This window comes from Stegostoma tigrinum, chromosome 10, assembly GCF_030684315.1.
Source record: "Stegostoma tigrinum isolate sSteTig4 chromosome 10, sSteTig4.hap1, whole genome shotgun sequence".
Classification (NCBI taxonomy): domain Eukaryota; kingdom Metazoa; phylum Chordata; class Chondrichthyes; order Orectolobiformes; family Stegostomatidae; genus Stegostoma; species Stegostoma tigrinum.
The window spans coordinates 36,468,150-36,484,809 of record NC_081363.1 but is presented as its reverse complement, the minus strand read 5'-3'; the positions used below and the strand labels follow the sequence as shown (position 1 = coordinate 36,484,809).

Genomic DNA, 16,660 nt, shown 5'->3' with positions numbered 1-16,660 from the left:
TCTCTCTCTCTCTCTCTCTCTCTCTCTCTCTCTCTCTCTCTCTCTCTCTCTCTCTCTCTCTCTCTCCCCGTTGCCACCACTTTTGTCCTGATTTTTGTAGTTTTGGAAATCTATTACTGTCATCTCCAATTTCCTGGTTTCCCATTATTGTTGCTCCAAATTAATTTTCTAAAGGCCCTCCTTTCTTTCTCTTTCATTCCTTAGTCCCTTTTATTTATATGTAACATTATATAACATTTGAAGAGCTGTTGGTTTCGACATTTTTAATGTGTTTCCATGTGTCCTATAGTTGCACAGCACAGACACACACCCTTTGACCCCACTAATCTGCACCGACCAGTTATCCTGAACTGGTCTAATCCCATTTGCCAGCTATTGGCTCATGTCCCTCTAAAGAGTTATTTGTGTACGCGTACACTTTTAAGTGTTCTTATTGTAACTACCTCCTCTAGTAGATTGTTCAATATGTGCTCCACCATCTGGGCCTGGGTGGGATGCTGCAAGGGGCGGTGTGAACTTGTTGGGCCGAAGGGCCTGTTTCCACACTGTAGGGAATCTGATCTAATCTAATCTAATCTACTTGATAAAATTTCCCCTCAGGCCCCTTTTTGGATCTCTCCGGTTGAACCAATGCTATCTAGTTATGGGCTCTGCTACCCTGGGGAAAAAAGATCTTGGTCATTCACCCTTTGCATGTTCCTCATGATTTTAAATAGAAAGCGGGACATAACACCAGCACTTCGTCGGAGGCTCACTGATGTTACCTAGAATGGTGACGAAATGTCTGAAAACTAACCTTCCAGCTCAGCGAGCAAACTCACATCCAGAACCTCAACCTGAGCTACAAATCTTCTCAAAACTCGCTAATGAAGGCAAGTGACCCAAATGCTGCCTTCACCACCCTGTTTGCCTGCAACTCTGCTTTCAAGGAACCACACATCTACAGCTCTAGGTCTCTTTAGCAACCCTCCCCAGGACCTGTTATTAGCTGTACGTGTACACCCTAGTTTGCCTCACCAAAATGCAACACCTTACATTTATCTAAATTAAACTCCATCTTTCACACGGTCCATTGGCCTGTCGGATCAAGGTCCTGTTATATCTATGATAACATTCTTTACTATCTGCTACACAAAGTTTTGGTGTCAGCTGAAAACTTACTAATGATATCTCCTGTATTCTGTCTCAATTAATGATGTAAATGACAGAAGAAGTGCTTAGGAAATCAAATCCACATTTCCATCCATTTCTCTCAGCAACATCTGGTAATATTCAGAAGATGTCAAATAATGGATTTTCATATTACTGATTTTGATTCTCCTATCTCCTATGGTAATTTAGTGTTTTTTATCCATTTCCTGCTATTTTGATGTGTATAGGTAATTAGTCATGATTTTTGAAGTTCAGACAAGCAGTACTTCAAACTTTTGGAATTATTTTCCCTTTTCATCCTGTTGTAGTCTGTAGCAAAATAACTTGTATGACCCCCTGTGTAGGTATATTTTTGCGGAGGTTATTTCTCAATGTCTCCTGAAATTGACCTTGCTAGTTATCCTTTTAGGTGAAACCAAACACTCCAGTGCTTATGTGTTCTGTACCTGGTTATGATGCTAGTGGGCGTGGAGAGGATCTTGCAGCTGAACAAAACACCCAGATTACATCGATTGCTATTGGTAAAAATTCTACTATTTCAGTAAATAATTGATTGGTGAAATACAATTGCATTTTTGTTTTGTCACTGACACCTTCCATTCAGCTTTTCATTGTTTAATTATTTTAACAAATCTACAATATAGGCTCTGCAGAGGGTTTCAACCAGGCAGAGAAAGCTATTAATACAGCTGTCAAATCTGGAAGGTAAGTGAAGTTACCCTGCATATTGTACCAGTTGAATTTGCCATGTACTTACTATTGGAAACATTTAGCATTTTAATATATTTGCGCTGCATAACTTGATCAAAATTTGTCTTGATATTCTCAACAGCAGCACTATCCATGTTTTAGAATTTATCTTTGTGTTGCATGAGTGCAAAAACATTCACGTGTAAACAAAAACTAATTTAGCTAATTTAGAAGTTATCTCATAATATTTATGCGTGGTGCACTTTTACCCTACAGTCAAGTGAATATGGATATTATAAATCAAATACATTGGACTTGGCGTTGACCAAGAATTAATGTCAAGTTATTATTGGACTTTTGTCTTTTTTTATTGTCTCCAAATGGCACTTGTAACTAATTTTATTTTAAACTTAATAGATGGGTGATGTTAAAGAATGTACATCTAGCCCCTGGTTGGCTCATGCAGCTGGAGAAAAAGCTGCATTCCTTACAACCCCATGCTAATTTCCGTCTCTTCCTTACTATGGAAATCAATCCTAAGGTAATTTATTGCACATAATCTGAGTATTTGAACTTCCAATAAATTGGTTGCGTGGTTAGTATACTTCAAACCTTTTTCACAGTTTCATAAAAGATGTTTTTAGGTTAATCCAATATGGCAGTTAAAACAATTGTTGAACATCCCCAAACGTTTTGGTCTCTTTTTTTAACAAACTATAAATTCTGTCACTCATAACCAAAATGAAAAATAATTCCCAATCTTGGCAATTAGAGCATAGGAAATAGGAGCTGGAGTAGACTATTTGATCCTTTTTGTGCTATATATTCAACAAGATTATGGCTGATGTGCCTGATGTTCACCTTCCTGCACAGTTCCAATAACCTTTACTTCTTTTTTGAAATTGGTTGATGGATTTTTCAGATACTAAATTGTAGTGTTTAATGGCAGTAATTTCTCCTGCGTATTTTCAAAAGATGGTCATCATTTATAACCCAGCACACTAATGATTAAAGAAAGTGGGTTAGTTGACCTGTTAGAATGTTGTAACAACTGGGAACTATGAAATCAGCCCTGTGATGGTCCTGTAGAAATGTCCTTTTGAAAGAAAGATCACTCAAATATTTAGAAATGCATCTTGATTTTTTTTAAAAGAAACTGGACCTTCAAATACAGAATGAATTGACACTAAATCAAATTTTAGTGTCTGATCCTTCAAAAAGAATACCATGAGTTTTTAAATTCCAGTTCATTGCAGCTGCATCTACCTTTATAAGAGTAAAATAATGTTGAGTGTTACATTAACATTTAACTTTTGTTTACAGGTTCCAGTGAACTTGTTGCGAGCTGGGCGTATATTTGTATTTGAGCCACCACCTGGTGTGAAGGCCAACATGCTGAGGACCTTCAGTAGTATCCCAGTTTCAAGGATGTGCAAAGTAAGAATAAACTAGGATTCGATCCCAATATTTTCTTGGAGATGGTGTACTTTGTATTGACAAGTCAGTCAAATCCCCCATGCTGGATAGGCAAGAGGTTACTTGTAAATCTGATCGTTAGAATACAGCTGACCATGTTTTTGAACCTTGCGTGGTGAACAAAAGTCAGGACATTTCTATGTCTTACATGTTGGACAGTGCAAACATAAAATGAATGTATTGGCATCTTCCTAACTATCAAAGTAGTACCCAGTGTGCACATTGTTAATTGTTGTTGAAAGATCATAATTACTTCACTCGACGTTTCCTGCTTTGCAAGCCAGTATGAGTGACACCACATGGCTGTCACAAGCCTGCATTCTGATTCCACTCAGTTATGATGTGGTAGTTCCGGATTTAGCACAACGATCATCGTTTGAATTCTAAGGTGTACCTGCATATATTGTACAGGTATTCATTCACTAATGCCACTTGCTTTTGGTTGTTCATACCCAAAGTCAATCTATTTGGCCTGAACATTCAGTACAAGCACAATACACCCCATTGCCGAACAAGTATTTGCAAAGGGACCGAAAAATTCTCTTTGGCACTCTACAATTTATTTCTCTTTGAGTTAAAATTGCCTGGTTTAGTCTGATGTTGATTCTATTTATTTAAGCATTAGACAAAATGTTTAAGTACACAAAGCACAGAAGGAGTTCATCTGTTGGTATTGGCTTTCTGTAAGAGCAACTCACTTAGTCTTACACTCCTGCCTTTACCAAGTTATTCAATTCATTTTTGAAATCCACAGTTTGATCTGCTTCTACCAGCTTGCTGGATAAAACTTTCCCTCATGATGCTGTTGGTTATCTTGCCAAACACCTTAAATCAGTGGAACCAGTTTGTCCCTATCTAATCTATCAAGTTCCTGAATAATTTATTAACAGCATTCAGCAAACCCTGCCATCATTGATTATCCCCAAATTCTTTTAGAATTGTTCTGTTTTATATTGCCTCTCCTCATTCTTCTTACCGAAATGAATTGCTTTGTATTTCACTGTATCATATTTCACTGGGCATTATTCCAGCAGTGTGTCTTCCTGAAATTTAACATTATCTTCCACACAGTTCACAATACATTGTTATCTAACTTTTGCAATTGTGCCAGTACAACCAAGACAGTGTTTATTAATACTAGTCAGGCAAAGCAGAGGCTTTTACGTAATCCCTGTAAATAAGCCTGATATGTATCACTACCTCAGATATTCTTTGAAAGCCTATGTATACCATGTTAGCACTTTGTTAGCTTATCAAAAAAGCTCGAAGTTAGTTAAATAAAATATACCCCATTGTCAACTGAGCTGATTTTCCTTAATATGCATTTTCCCAAATATGTTAAGTTTGTCCTGAACCTCAGCACCAAGGCTAAAAAGACTGACTTGTAGATAGCAGACTTGCTGTGTGATTTGTCCAGTTTAAATTGATACACACAAACCAACTCTTTGACCAAGTGGACTTAGTTTAAATATTGTGTAAGTTTACAAACCCACGAGATTTTTAACTCACTTCATTTAAATGTTACTCTAGTCACCAAACGAGCGTGCACGCCTGTACTTCCTTCTGGGTTGGTTCCATGCCATTATTCAAGAGCGGCTGCGATATGCTCCTCTGGGTTGGTCTAAGAAGTATGAGTTTGGTGAATCTGATTTAAGATCCGCTTGTGATACTGTGGACACCTGGTTGGATGATACAGCAAAGGTAAATTCTTGTTGAAAGTATTAAACCTACCGCAAAGCAAAATAGCTTTGAGATTTAGAATTCTTGCTTTTTTAAACAAAAACTACTGTAATTTTAGAAAAACCAAGAACTGCGGATGCTGTCAATCAGGAACAAAAGTAGTTGCTGGAAAAGCTCAGCAGATCTAGCAACATCTGTGAAGAAAAAAAAATCAGCTAACGTTTTGGAACTGTTCGAAGGGTCACCGGATCCGAGCCGTTAACTGATTTTTTTTCTTCTCAGATGCTGCCAGATCTGCTGAGCTTTTCCAGCAACTTGTTACTGTAATTAAAAGGTGCACCAGATGAGTTTAACTTGAGGCTAGGATAAAGTAAAAGTACAGTCAGTTCTGCTATAACACATGTTGCTTCAGCGTGCATTGGCTTTAACATGATCGAGGAATTTACAGTTTTACAATGCAGACTTTCCTTACCTGTATTGGCTACAATGTGATCCCAGACCCATTAGTTTAAATGGCATAGCTATTGCTCAATTTTCTTAATGCGGGATCGCAGGAGAACGGAACTATCACGTTATATTGGAATTATCTACACAGCTTTGAGTAGGAAAGGGGTCATTTGTTTGTTCCATGTTCCCGAGCAAGGAACAGTGTAACCCTTCTAAATGTAAGTTAAGGAAATCGTTTTGAGGTCAAACGCTTTATAAATGCTGCAGTTTAAATTGAAGACAATGGTTGCTGTTATTTCACATTTCCAGCAACTAAGGTATTTAATATCCATCACTTTTTGGATCTTTTCAGAACTTAAATTACGGATGTAAATTTGTAGGATTTACTAGCATTTGCTTATGTACAACTTCTTTCAAAAGTAGATCACATTTGGAATGTTTGTTTAATACAAACAATTTGTATCATGAAGGGAAAATACAGCATTTCTACTTATCTGCTTTGAAATTTTGTTCATTGCACCTTTTTATTGCAGTCCAGTATCAAGCCACCTGCTTTTAGTTGCAATTTACTGAGTTTTTCAATTCTTTACAATGCAATATAGCTATTAACACTAATTTTCCACTCGTTTGCTTTATAAGAGCGTGGTGATTGTATTTTACCTGCCTGATATATGACAACACATTATAATTCTACTTATTTTAGTGTCTTTGCAGTTCAATGTCATGTTTAAATTTCTAGTTTATCTTATGGTGTTATTCTGCAAATGCAAGAGGTTATAAAGCTGATAAATTGCCACAGACACGCAAACCCATCAAAAAATCCAAAGTTGATTTCGTATATTCATGTGTAAATTTGCATTGCTGTCAGCAAAGAAAAACAATCACTAAGACACTTTGGGCATTAATTTGTATAATCATCAAATTGAGTGAACATAAATAAAAAGAGCGGTTGCTTTACAATTTTCTGGATCAATATGTTGAAAAACCCACTAAAGTACAAGCCATCCTAGACTGGATATTGGGCACTGGGAAAGGAATCAATGGCAATCTTGCTGTGAGATATCCCTTAAAGAAGAGTAACTATAATATGATGGAATTTTTCATTAAGACGGACAGTGACATAGTTGATTCCAGTCCTAAATCTAAATAAAGGAAACTGCAGCCATGTGGGACATGAACTGGCTATACTAAATTGAGAAAAGTTATTTAAAAGGATGAAAATGGATTGGCAATGACATGTAAAAGGTGCCTAGAAGAACTGCAGCAGTAATTCATTCCTGACATGGAAAAGAATAAAATGGGAAAGGTGGTTTGATCATGGCTAACAAAGGAAATTAGAGTAGTTTTAGATCCAAGAAAAGGGCATACAAATTGGCCCAAAAAAAGCAGCAGATCTGAAGGTTGGCAGCTGTTTCGATTTCAGCAAAGGAAGAAAGTGTTTCAAGAAGGGCAAAATATAGTACGAGAGCAAACTTGCGTGGAATATACAAACTGTAAAAGCTTCTATAAGTATGTGAAGAGAAAGGGTAAAGGCAAATGTAGGTCCCTTTACAATCAGAAGCAGGGGAAATAATGGCGAGCCAAGAGCTGGAAGACCAATTAAATACATATTTTGATTCTGTCTTCAATACAGTTCACTTTATCCTCTAATCTCTCCTGATGGTAAGACACTTATGCTAAATTATACTTCCTGAATTTGGTGATCACGGTTTAACAATGTGTGGTAGGCCACTTAGTACGCCTGGTCTCCCTAAATGATTGTCCCCTAATCTTGAAATGGCTTCCTTGTTCTAAATTCCAACTGTGGAAACAGCACCTCAATATCTACTCTGTCAAGTCCCTTTGAATGCTTCAATAAGATTCTCTTTCAATTTTCTAAATTCCACAATTTGCACCCAATTGAGGGAACTTCTCATGATAGAGCAACCTCATCAGTGCAGGGGCCAGTCTGGTGAATCTTCCCTGAACATTTATAACCATTTGTAATAACTATATGCAAGTATCAGAAACTATTGTAATACCTACATGTTGTACAATAACTAGACTTTTTTTTGGGGCTGGTGACTAGTTTGCCATCCTGAGCCCCTTGTGTTAAATAAGGTACTTTCAAATCGCAAATATTCTGAACTTCAGTAACTTAAAATAGACTGATTTGTTTTCTTCAGGGGCGCCAGAATATTTCACCTGATAAAATTCCTTGGGCAGCTTTGAAAACCTTGATGGCACAGTCCATATATGGTGGGCGTATTGATAATGAATTTGATCAGCGGTTGTTGAACTCTTTCTTGGAGCGTCTCTTTACGACTGCTAGCTTTGACAGTGAATTTAAATTGGCGTGTAAGGTTGATGGACATAAGGATATTCTAATGCCAGATGGCATCAGGTAAAAAAAATCTTTCTAAAGTCCATGTAATCATTGCATCAGTTTAAAATGTATATATTTCATGTTCAAAGAATACTGACCTGAGAAAAAATAAAATTGATACTTTTTAAAAGTAATTACTCAAAACATGCTTTCTTAATGAAATCATCATTTGATAAACTGTTTCTCACATTAACATTAATTAGCCAATGGCACATTCTTCTTAATGCAGACGAGAGGAGTTCATCCAGTGGGTTGAGTTGCTTCCTGACACTCAGACACCATCTTGGCTAGGTTTACCAAACAATGCTGAAAAAGTGCTTCTAACTACCCAGGGTAACTATTAAGATGTTCAAGTACTGAACTTTGCTAACTTTTTTAGAATTAAATTCATACTGCTGTGATCTGAAATTATACATTTAAACAAATGTTACAAGTTGTAATTTCACATGTGATGCACTCAAGCAAAAAATGTTTTTCCCTCATTTAATGCCATCACTTCACTTCGTTTCTGTCACTTTGCTTACTGTTCTATTCATTTTGTTTGCTTTAGGTATTCTCCCAGAGGTTTTATTTTAGATGCTTTCCCGCCCCTACCCTGCCAGAGGTGGGAGAAACTTGGGGGGAGGGGGGTGAGGAGTTATCACTTTTCTTCCCATTATAAGTGTTTCCATTAGTTCTTCACCCATCCTCCCCAAACTACAATACTCTGAAAATAATGTCGGGCCATTTGAACATTCCAAGCTTTCATTATGTAACTAATCTGGTTTATTGCATTTTATAATTCCTTGGACCCATTAAGAGCAGTATGTAGCCTTAGAGGAAAGGAATTTTCTTGTAATTATTATTTAAAACTCATTTATTAGATGTTCAGCTTTACGACATTGTGTACATTCCTTACCTTTTCTTCAGCATCAGAGATTTGAGGAATAGCAAACCACATAAACAATTCTTTAATTATAGAACATTAATTTTTGTGTAGTGTAGCATAAGTTTAAATATTGTTGATTAACCCAGAATGATGGCTATTTTAAACGGTAATGTTTAAAAGATATTTCAGATAAGAACACATATTCTACTCTCCAACCAATCTCTTTTCATTAAAAAAAAACAAATTGTCTTAATATGCTCTTCCCTCCCCCCCCGTGGGTGGGATGTGTCTGGGTCTGGGTGGGATCTTTCAAGGGGCGATGTGGACTTGTTGGGCCGAAGGGCCTGTTTCCACACTGTAGGGAATCTAATCTAATCTATTGAAATCCCTCACCCAAGGGGAAAGACACCTGCCATTCACTTCATCTATATCCCTCATAATTTTATAAACCTCTACATGGTCGCCTTTTAAACTTGTATACTCCAGGGTGGAAAGTCCCAACCTATCCTCATAACTCAACCTTCCACTCCTGGTAAATCTCTGCTGAACCCTCTCTAGCTTAATAATATCCTCCCTATAACCAGGTTGCTAGAACCTCTGGACAGATTTCTCAGCAGATGCTGTCTCTTCACTGCTGTTCAGAAAACTAATCAGCTGTGAAAGACTTTGTGCTGTTCCTGAATCTCCATTATCGAGTTTGTGGGTATAATTGGGCAAAAACATACTTTCTTTGATTACAGTTGTTCTACTTCCGACATGTTTTCCTGTGCCCTGTGTAGCAACATATTCATTAACACTAAGCTCATTATTATATCGACATATTTTCATTCATTTGTCTGATTATTAGCCTGAGCTTACAAAGCTTTAATAGACACTATTATTGAACTGGTTTCAGAGTATCTTTAAGTGTACTTCTCCAGTCGTCCTCTTTGTTTTAAATATAAAAAGGCACTTTAACTCATGTAATACTTTAAATTGATTTATTTTACAACCTGCCTCAGGTAGTTAGTTACCTCCTTTAGTTGGACAATCTTTAATCTATTATCTGGACTATTATCTGGCTCAGGTACTGATATGCTCAGCAAAATGCTGAAGATGCAAATGTTGGAGGATGAGGATGACCTAGCTTATGCCGAGACAGAGAAGAAGCAGAGGACTGGCTCTACTTCAGATGGACGGCCAATCTGGATGCGAACACTTCATACCACAGCATGCAATTGGCTCCAACTTATTCCTAAGTCTCTCAATCATCTTAAACGCACTGTTGATAATATTAAGGTAAGATATGTGAAATATTGCACCATTTTGAGTCTTGCCTTTTAGGTTCTCATCCTAGTGCCAACACTTCGCCCTAATCAAAGCAAATTAGATCAGAAAATTGTGTAATATTCGTTGTCATTCTCAATTTCTTTGATCACGAATGAGGGTCCTGAATAAGGCATTTTTATACCTGTCTCTCTCATTCAGTAAGATAATGGCTAATCTATCTTGGCCTTGAATATATTCAGTAACCTAGTCTCTAATAGAGGGATTGAGCTCCGGAACCGTGAGGTTATGCTGCAGCTGTACAAACCTCTGGTGCAGCCGCACTTGGAGTATCGCGTACGGTTCTGGTCACCGCATTATAAGAAGGATGTGGAAGCTTTGGAAAGGGTGCAGAGGAGATTTACTAGGATGTTGCCTGGTATGGAGGGAAGGTCTTATGAGGAAAGGCTGAAGGACTTGAGGCTGTTTTTTGTTAGAGAGAAGAAGGTTGAGAGGTGACTTAATTGAGACATATAAAATAATCAGAGGGTTGGATAGGGAGAGCCTTTTTCCTAGGATGGTGCCGGCGAGCACGAGGGGGCATAGCTTTAAATTGAGGGGTGAAAGATATAGGACAGATGTCAGAGGTAGTTTCTTTACTCAGAGTAGTAAGGGAATGGAACGCTTTGCCTGCAACGGTAGTAGATTCGCCAACTTTAAGTACACTTAGGTCGTCATTGGACAAGCATATGGACGTACGTGGAATAGTGTAGGTTAGATGGGCTTAAGATCGGTATTACAGGTCGGCACAACATCGAGGGCCGAAGGGCCTGTACTGTGCTGTTACGTTCTATGTTCTACTGCTGTTCGGGGAGAGGTTGGAGAATCATTTCAAAGATTATTGACCCTCGTGGAAGAAATTTTCACTCCCGTCAGTCTTCAATAGGACACCCATTAGTTTGACACAATATCGCTAGTTCTAGACACCCCAGCAAGGGGAAGCAACATTCTTTCAAAAACACCTTATCAAGACACCTCAGAATGTCTTTGTTCAAGAAGATTGTGTTACTTTCTTTTAGCTCCAATGATTTTAGTCCCAACCTGTTCAACTCTTCCTTTGAAGACAACCACTTCACCTTGTATATGACCCACTAAACCTTTGCTGAGCTGCTTCCAGTGATGTCTCCCTTTAATTAAGTAAACAGCACTGTTTGTGTCAAGTCTGATAAACGTGGCCTGACAACTATTTTTATATCCCCTTAGAAGCCAGCACTCCATTTATCTTCTAATTACATGCTGTATCCTGCTTGCTAACATTTTGAGATTTCATGAGTGAAGAAACCCGGTTTCTTCTGTACTACAGCATTCTGAAGGCTTTCTCCATGTAAAGAATCTGTTCTACACTTTACTCCAAAATGGGCAACCTTATTTCCTCTAACCCTCTCCCTCCACCCTCCCCCCTCCTCCCCCTCCCTTGATCAGCTCAGCAATTTGTGTACCTGCACGGGGTGGAGGGTCCCTCTTACCTCAAACTATTAACTTCCTGAATCCTGAGCCTCTGTCTCTGATTCATGCAAGTTATATGAACAAGAAACCAGAGTAGACCATTCAACCCTGATCTGTAGTTCAATAAGATGGTGATTGGTCAGATTTAAATGTCAACTTTACATTCCTGCATACCTTGATAATCTTTCTTCCGCTTGGTAAAGTAGCAGGAAGTTGGTAACTGAATCAAAAGATGATAATGCTGGAAATGGTAAAGCATGGCGTCAGAAAAGAACATCACAGAAACAGACCCTTCAGTCCAACTGGCCCATGCTGACCAGATATCTTGAATAAAATCTAGTACTACTTGCTAGCATTAGGCCCATATCCCTCTGAAACTCTTCCTATTCATATAATCATTTCAGATGCCTTTTAAATGTTGTAATCATACCAGCCTCCTTGTCTTCCTCTGGCAACTCATTCCATACGTGCACCATCATCTCTGTGGAAAAAGCTGACCATCAGTTTCTTTTAAGTCTTTCCCACTGTCACCTTAAACCTATGGCCTGTAGTTTTGGACTTCGCTGCACCCACCCCCTGGCCCAAAAAAACGACTTACCCAACTCAGGCCCCTTTGAGCTTATAACCCCTATAAGGTCACCCCTCAGGTTCCTATGCTCCAGGGAAATTTGCCCCAGCCTATTCAGCATCTCCCTATTGCTTATCTTCCAACCCTGGTAACATCCTTTGTAAACTTTTTCTGAACCCTTTCAAGTTTCACAACATATTTCATGTCGCATGGAGACCAGAATTGCATGCAGCGTTCAAAGCTTTAACGCATTTAACCTAGGAAAAGAAAAATGTATAAAATATAATGAAAGTGAGATTAAATGTAAATCATTACAAATTGAAGGACCATTATCAAAATGTTTGTGTTTTTAGGACCCATTGTTTAGATTCTTTGAAAGAGAGGTTAAGAGTGGTGCCAAGTTATTGCAAGATATTCGCCAGGATTTAGCTGATGTAGTACAAGTATGTGAAGGCAAAAAGAAACAGACCAACTATCTACGGACACTAATCAGCGAGATGGTAAAAGGTAAGAATGTTGTTTTAAATATTGTATAAGCAGCATTTAAAATAGTATAATCTTTAGAACTGTGACATGAAATTCTGTAAATATTCAAACTTTTTTTTATTATGGACATCATGGAATACTAGAGTAGTATTGGTTGGAAGATTTTAATTTCCTCTGTATTGATTGGGCCACCGAGTGTGTAAAAGGAGGCCTGGACAGGGTGGAATTTGTCAAATGTGTGCAAGAAAGTTTCGTAAATCAATATGTTAGAGGGCCCTAAGCAGGAGAGTGTAACACAGGACCTCCTTAGGAAATGCGGTCAGGCAAGCAACTGAAGTGTCAGTCGGAGAGCAGTTTAGGTCCTGTGAACGTAACTGTCTTAATTTTTAATGTAGTTGTGGAAAAAGATTGGACAAGTTCACAGGTTGAGGTGCTAAACTGCAGTCAGGCCAATTTTGGGGCCACTAGGCAGGTTCCAGCAGAGGTCAGTTGGGTGAATCTGTTTGAAGAAAAAGGAAAGACTGGCAAATGAGAGGCTTTTAAAAGTGTGATATCAGGAGTCCAGGGGCAATATATCCCTGTTTAGAGTGAAGGGAAAAGCTGGCAGGTTTAGGGATTCCTGGCTGATGAGGCTCTAGTCAGGAAAAAGAAGGTGTACATTGAGTTTAAGCTATCAGGCTCAAGATGATAAACAGTGTAGTACGTAAGAGGAAAATTAGTAGAGCTATAGGAGGATATGAGATGAATCTGGCAGATAAGGTTAAAGATAATGCCAAGAGTTTCTGTAGCTATATTAAGAGTAAAAGAGTTCCCAGGGAGATAATGGGTATCCTTAAGGATCAGCATGACCTTCTGTGTGGAGCCAGAGGAGATCTTGAAGATCTTTAATGAATATTTGTGTTGTTTTGGACTGCATATCTATTACTAGAGAGGAGGTGTTTGCAACCTTAAAAAGCATTTAAGATAATAAATCCCCTGGGCCTGATCAAGTCCATCCTCTGGTGTGGGAGGCTAGGGAAGAACTTGCAGAGGCCCTTGCAGAGATTTTTGCTTCATCTTTAGCCAGTGGTGAAGTTCCAGAAGCTTGGAGGGTGGATAATGTTCCATTGTTAGGATAGAAAAGTCAAGCCAGAGAACTGCAGGCCAATGAGCCTGATATCAGAGCTAGGCAAATTATTGCAGAGAATACTGAGGGACAGGATCAACCAACATTTGGATAGTCAGCATGGATTTCTGCATGGGAAATCATATATGACAAATCTCTCAGTTTTTCGATTGAGGTAACCAAGAGGTAGATGAGGGTAGAGCAGCAGATATTGTCCATATGTAAGGCCTTTGACAAGGTCCCACATGGCAGTCTAGTCATGAAAGTAAGGTCGCGTGGGATCCAGGGACAGCTAGCTAATTCAAAATTGGCTCGATGGTAGGAAGTAGAGGGTGATGCTTGAAGGTTATTTCTCAGACTTGGAGGCCTCCGACTACTGGTGTGCCACAGGGGACGGTGCTGACACCTTTGTTATCTATGTATATGATCTGGATGCGAATGTACAAGGCACGATGAATAGGTATCATTGATAGCAAAGAAGGTTATCAAAAATTAGAGGGATCTTGATCAGATGGGGAAGTGGGCTGAGGATTGGCAAATGCAGTTCAATACAGGTAACTGAGGTGTTGCACTTTGGAAAGTCAAACCAAGGTAGGACTTGTATAGTAAATGATAAGATCCTGAGAAGAAAGATACCTAGGAGTACAAGTACATAGTTTGTTGAAAGTGGCGAATAGGGTGAGTGAAGAACACATTTAGCACCCTGGCCTTTAATGGTCAAGGAATTGAGTATAGGAATTAAGACGTTATGTTACTATTAAGTTGTTGGTGAGGCTGCAGTTGGAGTATTGTGTAATGTTTTGGTCACCCTTTTGTGGGAAGGATCTAGTAAAACTGGAACATGTGCAAAGAAGATTTGAGGGTGTTTCCAGGACTACTAAGCCTGAGTGATAGGGAGAGGTTGGCCAGGATAGGACTTAATTCCTTGAAATGTAGGAGAATGAGGGGTGACCTTACTGAGGTGTATAAAATCATGAGGGGCATGGATAGAATGAATGCATATAGTCTTTTTTCCCCCCAGTGATGTGGAATTGAAAACTAAAGGGCATAATTTTAAGGTGAGGGGAGGAAAGATTTAAGAAGGACCTGAGGGGCAGCTGCTTCACGCAGAGGTTGGTAGCATCATTTTTTAAAAAAAATTTGGATAGGTACATGAAAGAGAAGAGTTGAGGGGTGTTGACCAAATGCAGGCACTTGGAACTAACTGAGTAGGCATTGTGGTCAGCATGGACCACTTGGGCTGAAGGGCCTGTTTCCATGCTGTATTACTGTATGACATCCTGCACAGTTACTTGAATAGTCAATCAAACTAATCATATGCGTGTAGCTGGTCATTACCAACTATTTCAAAGAACCTAGACTGATGTGCCAGTGAAGATTTGATGGACTGTTGCACGCTATCTTTCAGATTAAATGTTAAATCAAAGCCCCATCTTGCTCTTTAAATGTAAACAATCCCATGTTACGTTTGGAAAGATGACGTGGGAGTTGTTATCGTATCCAATATTTATCCTTCAGTCAGCAGCACTAAAACAGATTATCCAGTCATTGTGAAACTTCAGAGTGTGCATATTGGCTGCTGAATTAACTACCATCCAGAATACTCGAACAGCTTTGGGAATGCCCCAAAAGGTGCTAAACAAATGCTTGTCTGATTGTGTATATTTAAAAATTAAAGTTCAAATTGTTTTCCCTTTCTCTCTCAAAAAGGTATCTTGCCTCGTAGCTGGGTCCGCTATACAATCCCTGCAGATGTGACTGTTATTCAGTGGGTATCTGACTTTAGTGAACGTATAAAACAACTGCAACAGATATCTCAGGCAGCTTCCACTGGTGGAGCTAAGGAACTAAAGGTGTGTATATATCGTTAATATTGCAAAACTGTTGACCCAGCCAGTTCTTACTCGTACAATGTTGAAAATGTACAGATTTGGCATTTGTCAGTCTTGTTGTGAATTGATGTGGTCATTTACGTGTGTGTGCCTCTTGTTATAAAACAGAATTAAATTTTAATATTGAAGTGTTTTTGTGAATTGACTTCACAGAACAACAGTTCGCAACCTTTTGCATTTTGTATGCTGCCAACTACTTTGTCAAAAAAACCTGGTCTCCCCATGATAATGCCTCACGTTTTCTAATGAGTGTATTTTTGTATTAACATTTTAAATCATTCATGGAATGAGGGCATCGCTGGCTAGGCAGCATTTATTGCCTAACCCTAATTGCCCAGAGGGCAGTGGAGAGTCAAACACATTGTTGTGGGTCTGGAGTCACGTGTAGGCCAGACCAAGTAAGGATGGCAGTTTCTTTCCCTAAAAGACATTAGTGAACCAGATGGGTTTTTCTGCCGATTGACAATGGATTCACTGTCATAATTAGACCCTTAATTCCAGATGTTTATTGAATTCCCATTACACCATCTGCCATGGTGGGATTCAAACCCAGGTCCTGTGAGTGTTACCTGAGTCTCTAGCAGTGCAGCGATAATGCCATTAGGCCATTGCCTTCTGTGCATTTTAATATATGTGTCAATTTTAAAGACATTAAAAATCGCAGTGGCTTGCATGAAAATGTTCTATTGCTAAATTATAACAAAAATGATTTTGGTCATTATTGAGAAGCCTGTAGTTGCATTGCATTGTTAAGCATGTCAATTCTTTTGGGTCCCACTGAGAAGACTGTTGCATCCCACCAATGGGACATTGCTCAAGGCCACTGTTTCTCAAAACAGTAGGCATTATGTCAAAATGTAAACACAAATTACATTGCTAAAATTACCCATACTAATTTTGAGCTAATCTTTTATACTTCTGATTGTGCAGCCAGAAGTTGCTAACTAGATGTATTTAATATCTATTTATTTAAAAGTCAGCTACAGTTAACTTTAGACAAAAATTGTCGTCATTACATTCCAGCATTGAAACAATACAAAACAATTTTTGATCTTTTGTAAATCATCTTTGTTTATTGACTTTTTATAAAGTGTTATGCTGCACATGATCTCTTCTTTCTATGGTTCATTAACTTGATATTTGCAAGCTCCATTGACTTTTATCAGTATAAAATAGTTGC

At 38.5% G+C, this 16,660-nt stretch overlaps 1 protein-coding gene across 2 annotated transcripts in view; it reads left to right on the top strand.

Annotated features, from left to right (window-relative positions):
* The window catches only part of dync1h1 (dynein, cytoplasmic 1, heavy chain 1), a 98,674-nt gene that overhangs the window by 79,078 nt on the left and 2,936 nt on the right, over positions 1-16,660 (top strand). For both annotated transcript variants that reach the window (XM_048538298.2, XM_048538297.2), the window contains exons 66-75: positions 1,562-1,673; positions 1,797-1,857; positions 2,260-2,383; positions 3,166-3,279; positions 4,849-5,019; positions 7,611-7,828; positions 8,040-8,143; positions 9,745-9,956; positions 12,351-12,504; positions 15,299-15,441. In XM_048538298.2, coding sequence (XP_048394255.1) covers positions 1,562-1,673; positions 1,797-1,857; positions 2,260-2,383; positions 3,166-3,279; positions 4,849-5,019; positions 7,611-7,828; positions 8,040-8,143; positions 9,745-9,956; positions 12,351-12,504; positions 15,299-15,441 — 1,413 coding nt within the window. The remainder of the gene's footprint in view (positions 1-1,561; positions 1,674-1,796; positions 1,858-2,259; positions 2,384-3,165; positions 3,280-4,848; positions 5,020-7,610; positions 7,829-8,039; positions 8,144-9,744; positions 9,957-12,350; positions 12,505-15,298; positions 15,442-16,660) is intronic.